Genomic DNA, 12,030 nt, shown 5'->3' on the forward strand with positions numbered 1-12,030 from the left:
AAGTTGAGTGGAAGGAAAAAGTGTGGTAGGAAAAGGTGCACAAGCAACAGGGACAACCGCAGCCTTGAGAGGATTGTCAAGCAAAGCCTATTCAAGAATTTGGGGGAGCTTCACAAGGAGTGGACAGAGCATCAAGAGCCACCACACACAGACGTGTCCAGGACATGTGCTACAACTGTCGCATTCCTCGTGTCAAGCCACTCCTAAACCAGAGACAACGTCAGAAGCGTCTTACCTGGGCTAAGGAGAAAAATAACTGGACTGTTGCTCCAAAGTCCAAAGTCCTTTTTTCAGATGAAAGTAAATGTTGCATTTCATTTGGAAATCAAGGTCCCAGAGTCTGGAAGAAGAGTGGAGAGGCACATCATCCAGGTTGCTTGAAGTCCAGTGTGAAGTTTCCACCGTCAGTGATGATTTGGGGTGCTGTGTCATCTGATGGTGTTGGCCCACTGTGTTTTCTCAAGTCCAGAGTCAACGCAGCCATCTACCAGGAGGTTTTAGAGCACTTCATGCTTCCTTCTGCTGACAAGCTTTATGGAGATGTTGATTTCATTTTCCAGCAAGACTTGGCACCTGCCCACACTGCCAAAAGTACCAATAACTGGTTTAATGACCATGGTATTACTGTGCTTGATTGGCCAGCAAACTCGCCTGACCTGAACCCCATAGAGAATCTATGGGGTATTGTCAAGAGGAAGATGAGAGACGCCAGACCCAACAATGCGGACGAGCTGAAGGCCACTATCAAAGCAACCTGGGCTTCCATAACACCTCAGCAGTGCCACAGGCTAATCGCCTCCATGCCACACCGCAAATTGATGCAGTAATTTGTGCAAAAGGAGCCCCAACCAAGTACTACGTGATCATACATGAACACACTTTTCAGAATGCAGACATTTCTATATTAAAAATATTTTTTTTATTAGTCTTGTGTAATATTCCAATTCTCTGAGATACTGAATTTGGGGCTTTCATTAGCTGTAAGCCATACTTTTCAAAATGTTAACAAATAAAGGCTTGAAATATTTCACTTTGTGTGTAATGAATCTATAATATATGAGAGTTTCACGTTTTTATTGAATTACTGAAATAAATGGACTTTTCCACGATATTCTAATGTATTGAGCTGCACCTGTATATGTGACAAATAAAACAAAACTTGAACTTTATATAATTTTGGCTTTGGATAAAAGCTGCTCTCTTTATAGATCTGTCAAAAGTCAGCTTCTAGTATTGCATGTGATTGGTTTCAGGATTATCCATCTTCTCTAGGCATCAGTGTGTGAAATCGGGTCCTGCTCAATCTGAATTATTGTCTATAACTAAAGGTGTGACGCAAGGTTCAGTGTTGGGTCCTGTCCTTTTTACTATTTATATTAATGATATTGTTTCTTCTTTGAATGACTGTCATGCCCGTATGTGGACGATACTATTGTGTACTGTATCACTGACACTGTTCAGTTGGCCACTAAGAACTTGCAGATTTCATTTAATGTTCTTCAGGATGTTTTTCATAAATCTTAAATGAGTCCTCAATGCTAGTAAAACTACGTTTATGCTGTTCTCCAGAGCCAGAAATGTTGATTATGAAGAACTACATATATCTACCGTAGGTGGTTCTAACATTGAGAGAGTCACTGAGTATAAATGTCTTGGCTTGCGGCTCGATGAGAAATGTTCATTTAAGTTCCATGTGGATATTCTGCGACAGAACATTGGCTTCCTGTACATAAATAGATCTACCACCAGTCAACACAAATGCCTGTCACAGTGGTTGTGCAAGGGCAAGTCCCCCCTGCAGGGATCAGAGCGCACGGCTTCTTCTGCCCTGCTCAGAGGGGTCATGGTGGAGGACATTTCCGCCTCTTTCTGCAGGCTCTTGGTCCTCTCCGGGTCCTTTCACCAGGTTCTATCTGATGGACATAGCTGCAAGTTCTGTCTCTTATGCTGTCCTTAGTGAGGGGCGACAGTGGCTTAGGAGGTAGAGCAGTCATCTGGTAATCCGGAGGTTCCCGGTTCGATTCATGCTCCTCCCGGGCAGCGTGTTGAAGTGACTTTGGGCAAGACACTTAACCCCTAATTGCTCCCGATGAGCAGGTTGGCACCTTGCATGGTTGCCTCCGCCGTCGGTGTGTGAATGGGTAAAATGTGAGGAACAAATTGTAAAGCGCTTTGGATAAAAGTGCTATGTAAATGCAGCCATTTACCATTTACCATTTTAGTGCCGGGACCTCATCTTCATCCCGTTTTACTGTTTTAGGGCGGAGCTGCACCCCGTTATGCACAGTGTCGGTGAACAAATTGTAAAGCGATTTGGATAAAAGCGATATATAAATGCAGCCATTTATCTATCCTTATGCTCTTCGTTAGGACAAGTGTGGGGCTAGGACCCTCCCCACTTCCGATGGTCTGTAAAGGACCTCAGGGGGTACACGTTTGCTTTCCGTCCATTAGTCCAATAGGCGAAACAATACGTGCAGCCAGTATGAAATAATGAAGGCTATTCTATAACCCTAGTTATATGATTACTGGCAAAGCGTCTTGCATTTTTAGCCCCGAGGACCCGTCCATTTTTCGAATGGAATTCTGTCTTAGACGGGTGAGCATGGCCACTTCAGCTGGTTATATACTAGGGAGGTGGGCGTGGCTAGGGGTTATTTCAACCAGCGCCCACAGGTACATTAGTCCAATAGGTGAAGCAAGGTCCTTTGTCAGTAATCATATAAGCTTTGTTCTTATTACAATACCTATTAACTAACTATTTAAGCTCAAAACCTTTCTTGGCAGGTACTGGCGGTGAGCAGATTAAACACTCAGCTCAGTGACCGGGCCAGGTCACCAGCAAGCTGACAGTCCTGAAGTCAGACAAATGCTATAAACACCCTCGCCGCCACAATAGAGACAGATTAACAAAATGACTGGTCTCATAGAGAGAACCAAAATAAAACAAAAAACATGGCCATCCTCAAGAGCAACACATGGACCAGCACTAACCTAACCCCCAAATATCCAGAGAAGAGAAGCAGACAAACGTATTGTTGCCATTTAAGCTGCTTCCCATCCCCCATCATCAACCCCAAACTGCTAAATAGAGACAAAAGGGAAACCAAACAACTGTGTGATACTCCCAAACTTGATCTTTTGTTAACACTCCAACAGGGCAAGTCAACCAAACCATGCAAAAACAAAAGATGAAATAATCAAAGGCCAATCAAACAAACATAAACATGGCTAGATCTAGGTCAAAGTCAAATAAACTACAAAAGTATATCACTACCAATCAAACGTATGGATGAGCCCTCATTTTTGTCACACACAGACTCAAAAGTAAGTGACCAAAAGGGGAGACCACACATGAAACAAGGTTCAACAAGGTATATTGCAAAGTAAATGTATAAACAAAGTCATGGAGTGTGTTAGAGGAATAGAATCAGTGGTGAATGCAGTGTATGTGTGAGTGAGCATGGAGGATGATGTTTAACAAAAGTTAAACAAACTGAAGAAAAAGGTGGATGTTTTCTAAAGAGAGAGAGAGAGAATGTTGGCCCAGGCTGCCCAGGTGAGCCTCATCAGCTGATGACCCTCCCAACTCTCCTAAAATGCCCAAATGCTCCGCTTCTGACAGCGGGAGATATTAGGAGCACTTACCCCAAACAGTTTCTTATGACTCAGCTCTATCAAAACAACAAGGGACACAGCACTGAGGCCTGTTGAAAAGAAGAGACCCTCAGCCAACGCAGGAAGCTTGGCCCCGGAAACTGTCTATTGGAAGGTCGATACATCACGACTTAACAACCAAATAGTGCATGACAGAAATGTGTGGAGTGGAGTGCAGTGCAGTGTATTTGTAGTGATTATTTCACCCCATATTTGTAGTTGCCTTTCACCTCATTTTTATATAGCTTCAGTTATTTCCTACCTTACCCTGTCAGTTGGGAGGTTGAAGGGAGTAGGCCAAGTGCTTTGTCAAATATTGTGAAATGTTAGAACAAAGAGAATATTTCTGCTACTACAGCCGTGTCTTGGTGTGTCTGAGGGATCTGTGTGATAACTTACCTGTAGCCTGTCACATATGCAGGGTCTTTCTGGGCAATGTCAAACAAGTAATATTCTGAACACAATTAAGCTTATTTAGCGCCCTTGATTTTGAAGAATACTACAGCAACATTTTACTTCATTACGTACAGTGTGTTGTACAGTTGACAAGTCATTTTAGTCTCAGGAGTCTCAGGTTGGACAAGAAAGGTAAGTATATATTGTATACTTATGGAAGATGTTAACATCTAGGCCAGGGGTGGCCAACCCGCGGCTCGCGAGCCACATGCGGATCTTTGCCCGTCAATGTGCGGCTCTTCTATCCATAACATTTTTTTTTTAACTTTTTTTTTGTATGTCACTCATTCAATAAGGACGTAGAATAAACATTTACTTGTAGATACAGTACTGAATTCTGCCATCTTTTTTATAATGTAAATTTCTCCACCATTTTTCATCGTATTGCAACACCGTTTTTTGCAAGACGTTCACAGAAAGGTAGAGAAACTAACTGCGTTCTGTTTTACGGCAATAACATTCAGGTTTGTGGGAAATAATCCCAAAAAATAAGAGAAATAAAAAAGTAAATCCAGAAGTCAGATGATTGACTGGGGCTGGTGTGAGCTGGGTAGGCTAGTTTTTCTAAATTCGAAAGCCCTGAGTCTCTTCCTTCAAAATACTACACTCACTTTTGGCTGTGCCACTTCCTCCTGTCAATATGCGCCGGTTTCCGACTCAATGCCCTGAGATTTCTATAATCTTATATTTCACTAATAGTTAAAATAATTGGTAAACAAACGTAATTCTGAAAATATACACTTTTACTGTATATCTCGGGCTTAAGAGGTTAACCCTGTGAGGCCAAAATTAAACCAGTGTCTGACTGGTTGGCCACCCCTGATCTAGGCTAACCTTTCAGTGATCATTCTGAAACACTAACAATTGTTCAAGGTGTTCATGGAGTATTCCCCAGAATGTTAACTAGTTAACTGGTTAAGTTGCTGCAGGACAGTCCTGGGGGCATAGGCAGCGGGTAATGAAGGCTAGGGTAGGCTAAGCCTTCCCAAATGTTATGCTGGGAATTTAGAAAATTATATATAATATATGTGCACAGCATTATATAGGCTACTATATTGTGTGTGTGTGTTGTCGCTGCAGCCCCCTGGTGACAATCAGGTGATAATTCACCAAGGTGATTATGGGTAGGCTTAGGTTGCATTCCATGTAACCAATCACATCCTATTGTTGAGATGTTGCTTTATCTTGGCAAACACGGGCTTGCTCTATGAGGGCATGATGAGAGTCAGAGTTCATCAAATCGTAGACACTTTTTAGAGCTACTGGATGGAAATAAGACAAACGTCTTTCTCAGGTCTGCATCCCCTTAACAATTGTGTGTATTGAGCCGTACTGTATTGTACCCATTCTGCAATCTGTTAAATAAAGTTTTCATTCATTCATTCATTCATTCATTCATTCATTCATTCATTCATTCATTCATTCATTCATTCATTCATTCATTCATTCATTCATTCATTCATTCATTCATTCACTGTATGTACATTGTTTTCAAAGCATGATGAGATCCAAATTATGAAAAACATTTCCGTTTGGCTCTGTCATTGCCTGTCGGCACCGCAACTTGTCTTTCTCAGCAATGAGGCGCATCTGTGACTGGCTAAGAACAACAATGCGCCAGGAGAGACGGTCAACTCTGAGTCTGCTTTACATTGAAAGTGATCTCACAGACACACTTAAAGCAGAAGAGATAATTGATGCCAAGACAAAACGTTGCAAGGTAAGACAATGGTTAATCATATTGTATGCCTTCATTTGAACACTTAATTTGAACTATATATTAAATGAGTGGGGCTTGCTGTAGTAGCCTAATGGGTGTGTGTATTGTATGAAGTCAGAACCATGGACAGCACTGCTTGCAGGTGCGAGCGCAAGCAAAAAAGGAAAAAAGCCTTAAATGCTAGGGAGATCGACAGAAATTAATATACTCCCAACTATAGCCTCGCCTAATGTTCGCCTATGGCTGGGGGCCTCAGATAAATGGATTAATTTATTAGCCATAGAGGGTAGTTGTGGTCCAGCCACGTGGTTATCTTGTAATTCTATTTTTAAACACAATGGGCAGTAGATTATTGTTCCTAACACATCTTTTATTGTTTTTAATGACATATTTTTTGCTACTGATTCCAGTGACTGTGTTGTCCTGGTCCTTTTAGACCTGTCGGCTGCATTTGACACGGTGGACCATGAGATTTGAATTGCCCGCCTTGAACAGTGGGTGGGCATCAGAGGCATAGCCGGGTTCAAGTCCTACCTGGCAGATCGATCTTTTTATGTTAGGCTTGAGGACTCTGTGTCCTCTACTGCCCCCCTATTGTATGGTGTACCCCAGGGCTCGATACTTGGCGCTGTCCTTTTCTCTATTTATTTATTGCCCCTTGGTTCTATCCTCAGAAAGCATGGCATCCCTTTTCACTGCTACGCTGATGACAGACAGATTTATATGCCACTAAAAAAGTCTGGCTCCTTTTCCATAGAGCCGCTGACCAAATGTCTGGATGGAATTTAATTGTTTAAATCTTAATGATAAAAAGACAGAGGTCATGGTATTTGGTGGCCCCTCTGTGACCTCACTGCTAGACCTGGGTTCGCTGGCACAACATGTCAAACCAATAGTAAAGAACTTAAATTTGACAGCCAGACCAAGGCTGTGGTCAAATCAAGCTTTTTCCAGTTAAGGCAGCTGGCCAAAATTAAGCCCATCCTACAGGCGCAGCATTTTGAAGCAGTAATCCATGCCTTTGTGACTACTAGGCTGGATTACTGCAATGCACTTTATATAGGGGTGAGTGGATCCTCGGTGGCTTGCCTTCAAATGGTGCAGAACGCTGCTGCGCGTCTTTTAACACTTTGAGTGCCAGCAGGGGGGCGCACGATTTAGCGCTTGAGTGCCACCACCCACTTCAATGATAGCGCTCTCATATTTGCAAACGCATAAACTACGTCTTAAATTATGTGTATAATCTGGCCGTCGCTTATCAATGACTTGTTTGCAGTCAACATTGTCGAAACGGATTGTTTTTTAATCGGTTAATTTCCGTTTTATACCATTTTGAAAAACTCTAGTTTTTTGAAAGTTTCAGGAAAATATAAAGATTCTGTGATAAACGCCCTTTACTGGAATATTCTGGAATACACAAAAAACATTGTAATTTTTCGGCCTATTTATGAATCGTTTTCAAATAAACGCTAGATTATCGATAGTATGTGTACTTATGCACGCTATAGAAGCGGGCTGAAAAATTGATTATCTCATTTCCTGATCAGCACACACACACACACGCACACACACACATAGGGCACACGTTGACGTAAAATAGTAAAATAGATTCCTTACCTCAGATCAGATGTTCTCCAAAAAGATTATTCCAATTCCTGATCGCCATTCCAAATATCGATCGCGTTTATTGATCCAACGCTGGGTACTGGAAATATGTATTCCACGCTGTTCTGGGGCTCGGCAATGAATCCGATCGTCTTGGGTGACTTGCCTGAGAAGTAAAATGAGGAAGCAGGATTTTTTCCCCCATGCGTTTCATTCAATCCATTCCAAAGGGGTGCAGTACCACAGGGAGAGACGATAGGGGGCGGTATTTTCCCAATGGAGCTCAGAGAGAGTTTGCAGCACTAACGTGAGGCTAGATTGATGAAATATTAATTCAAATCGCTAATAAAAAAAAAAGAGATTTCTCGTCCGTGGCACTCAACGGTCGGCATGAAATAACGAGAATTCTCGTCCGTGGCACTCAAAGTGTTAACTGGCACTCGTAAATATGACCACATCTCACCGATTTTATCCTCACTCCACTGGCTCCCTGTGCACTTTAGGATTCATTTTTAAAATTATTTTATTTGCTTTTAAAGCTCTTCATGACCTTGCCCCACCCTACCTCTCTGAGCTGTTGCAGTTCTATACACCTTCTCGCTCTCTCAGGTCAGCTGACCAGCTGCTCCTAGTAGTGCCTAAAACTAGGCGTAAGCTCAGGGGGGACCGTGCCTTCTCTGTTGTTGCCCCCAAAATGTGGAAACGAGCTGCCGCTGCAGATTAGGCAGGCCTCATCACTGTCCCATTTTAAAGGCCTCCTTAAGACCCACCTTTTCTCGCTGGCTTTCGACACCATGTAGATTGTTGATTTTATGATCTTATTGTTTTACTGTGTTATTGTTGTATCTTTTTTTTTTTTTTTTTTTTTTTTCTACTTTTTCTCCCCCATTTTTTCTATTTTTATCCCATCCCAATTTCGTATTATCCAATTCTTCCCTCCCCTGTCTCGAACGTTGCTAGACCATGCCTCCCACTGGTCGGCTGCAATGTGGACAAAGCCTTGCATCTCGTGTCCCCTCCGGTATCGTTTTGTTACTGTGTCCTTTGCTTTAAAATATTTTTAAGTACTCTCATCTATTTAAATCTTTATGTTTAATGTTTACCTTTTTTCCCTCCTTTTTGGTACTCTTGTTCTTTTATCTATTTTTAGTGCTGCTTATAGTTTTTTTATGCTCCCTCTGTACAGCACTTTGTGCCCCTGTGGCTGTTAAAGCGCTTTATAAATAAAGTTGGATTGGATTGGATATTGTAGAAACATGAATGGTGCCACATGTCCTGTCGTAATTAGCATACTGTACGTATAGCTGGGTAAGGACTGGGGTGAGTTCTGTCCTTGAGGCATTTGCATTTGACAGCTCACTACAGTAATGACATCCCGGTGTGCATTAGGAAATTAGATCAAGTTTCTGTAACGTAAGTTAACCCTCATGTTGTGTTACGAATTGGCACCACTGACCGTTGTTAGCGGGTCAATGTTAACCCGGGGTCTAACTCAGTCCTGACCACGAAAAAGAAAGGAGTATCACTCAATATAGTTAATACTACATCCTAACTAACATTATATGCATTCATAACCCTATAATCCCATTGTAATTTGATTTTATGGCCGAGACACATCATGTCCCTTATTTTTAAGATGAAAATGAGGTTGTTCAATCATAATATACTAAATGTGAAACCCATAGATAATAATGTTTTCTGACTATAATAGAAATATTAGAATATAACTTCTGAAAAAAAGTTTAGTATATTTATAATAATTTTATTTATTTATATTTAGTATTTTTATAGTTACCTTGCCGGGTCAAGAATGACCCTAACACCACAGTCGTACCTTTTTTTCTGCAGATACCTTCAGAATTTTCAGAAGAAATGGTGAAACATAGTTTTGCTGTGCTTATATATGTGTTGTGGAGGATATCATAAAGCCTTGTTCTAATAAAAATCAATTACATGGTAGTTATTACATATTATAACCTTGAAACGGGTCGCTGGAGACCCTAACACCACATGTACAAGTTAAGTACTGCCCTCTAATAGCAGTACATTTTATACAGTATATACTGTATATTTAAATTGATGTCCAATGGATGGTGTTAACAATTAGGCTTAGACTCAACTTCTTAAACCCATTGTAATCTTGTTTAGGTGATTTGTTTAGCTAATTTGTGAATGAAGCCTGAAGGTATAAAACTTGAACCTAAGACACAATTGGCATACAGTGCATCTACGCTGTACTCACACCTCCAGACTAGCAGTACACGGTCTGAGAATACATTGAAGCAAGATGGAGAACGGCACAGAGGGGAAGAACTTCTACGTTCCCATGAACAACAGGACTGGGCTTGTGAGGAATCCCTTTGAATACCCACAGTATTACTTGGCAGATCCTATGGTGTTCTATTTCCAGGCTTTCTACATGTTTCTCCTCATCATTTTCGGCGGCCCTCTCAATGGTCTGACATTGGTGACCACAGCTCAGAACAAGAAGCTCCGGCAACCTATGAACTTCATTCTTGTCAACTTGGCCGTCGCTGGATTGACCATGGTCGTTGGTGGATTCTTCATTACCTTCATATCTGCTATGAATGGCTACTTCCTTTTCGGACCAATGGCCTGTGCCATTGAGGGAGGAGTGGCTACATTAGGAGGTATGACATGGGAACATTTATCACTGCTGTAAATGCATATTGTTGTATTATAATGGTAAAATGTTAGTACTTTAATGCTCAAGATCTAAATGTCTCACTGAACACTTCTTTCACATTCAATTACAGGTCAAGTTTCTCTGTGGTCATTGGTAGTGCTGGCTGTTGAGAGATATATTGTTGTCTGCAAACCCATGGGCAGCTTCAAGTTCAGTACAACTCATGCTGGAGCTGGAGTCGCTCTCACCTGGGTCATGGCTGCATCTTGTGCTTTCCCTCCATTCTTCGGCTGGTCCAGGTACTTTGAAAGTAGAGAACACAAAGTGTCATTGACATGTTAGACATTAGCTACAGCTGACTCTTGAATCAACCCGTGCTTCCCCAGAGCTCAACCAGTGTTCACTATGCAGTACATATTTATTTGCTATGATTTGCTAATATTGCGCTCTATTATCCCCATGTCTTTTTCTCCAACAGGTACATTCCAGAGGGAATCCAGACCTCATGTGGACCAGACTACTACACGCTGGCCCCAGGATTCAACAATGAATCATATGTACTGTACATGTTCTCCTGCCACTTCTGTTTCCCCGTCTTCACCATCTTCTTCACTTATGGAAGCCTTGTCCTGACAGTCAAAGCGGTAGGTTCCTTATTTATACTTTCCATCTATTAGTCCTTCCCACTGGGCAGTCTCAGTGCCGGCCTCAGAGCATCCACTCAAATGCTGTAAAGAGGATCTGTGGGGCCATGTAGGATCACACTGGCTTTCCTGAGAGTTTTCTGTTCATTAAGTATACTATACATTATAGTATACAGTATAGCGTAGTGGACAAACACAATTGACCCTCTTGAGCAAATGGTGGCCTTGGTCAAACTATTGTTATGATACTGAACTAGTACTTCTCATCTGATTCACTCTAGGTGACACTGTACTGTATATTATACACTGTAGCCTGTGAAATGTAGCCTGACTGTCTGTTCTGTTTTTAGGCCGCAGCTCAGCAGCAGGAGTCAGAATCCACCCAGAAGGCTGAGAGGGAAGTCACACGTATGTGCGTCTTGATGGTCTTTGGTTTCCTGACTGCTTGGCTTCCATATGCCAGCTTTGCTGCTTGGATTTTCTTCAACAAGGGAGCTGCTTTCACTGCTCTTGGAATGGCCATCCCTGCCTACTTCTCCAAGGCCTCATCTGTGTTCAACCCAGTCATCTATGTGCTGTTTAACAAACAGGTCAGTCAGTCAGACTGTAGTGGAAACATTCACATATTACTATGCTATACTATTCAACTATACTACAATTTGCCCTCTCCCACTCCAAGAGATATAACAATAACACTACAACAATAATCCATTGTTTAAAATCAAATACACAACCAAAGCTAAAGGTAAATTAACTAATTGCAACAGTTTTCAATTCATATGAGAATATATTTCCTGGTTCAGAGCTGATTGCATTATTACAAAACAGGAATTTGAGTGAGGGAGCCTAGACTTTGTGTCCAATTCTTGCTAAAACAAGAATCTCCAGCCTTGGCATCTTGAAAGACATAATAGAACATAATAACAAAACACATGTATCTGTATCTGACTGCTGTTTCTTTCTTTTCAGTTCCGTAACTGCATGATGAGCACTGTTGGAATGGGTGGCATGGTTGATGATGAGAGCTCAACATCCAGTACCAGCAGCAAGACAGAAGTCTCCTCAGTTTCTCAAGGATAGAAGAATCTCAAGTGTCCTCTGTGTCTTAAGAATAAATATGTCCTCACACCTCTGGACATTTTCCCTCCTGACATCTACCTGATTCTGGACTGAAGAAAGTTATTAAACTTTGACCAAATGGACATAAGCAAAAAAAATTGATCTGCAATGAATGGACATACTCATTCCAGCATACACCTCAAAACTGAATTTTCTGTGTACATGGCTAAATTTACCACTTG

The 12,030-nt window shown here is 41.6% G+C and overlaps 1 protein-coding gene across 1 annotated transcript; it reads left to right on the forward strand.

Annotated features, from left to right (window-relative positions):
• Positions 1 to 9,725: 9,725 nt before the first annotated feature.
• Positions 9,726 to 11,809, forward strand: LOC311229576 (green-sensitive opsin-like; the record flags this gene model as incomplete). The annotated part of the gene is made up of 5 exons (XM_084315652.1): positions 9,726 to 10,089; positions 10,216 to 10,384; positions 10,564 to 10,729; positions 11,080 to 11,319; positions 11,699 to 11,809. 5 exons carry the CDS (start codon positions 9,726 to 9,728, stop codon positions 11,807 to 11,809), a joined length of 1,050 nt encoding a protein of 349 aa, XP_084171778.1.
• Positions 11,810 to 12,030: the final 221 nt, after the last annotated feature.

Source organism: Notolepis coatsorum (assembly GCF_963971535.1).
Source record: "Notolepis coatsorum genome assembly, chromosome: 6".
NCBI classification, from domain to species: Eukaryota; Metazoa; Chordata; class Actinopteri; order Aulopiformes; family Paralepididae; genus Notolepis; species Notolepis coatsorum.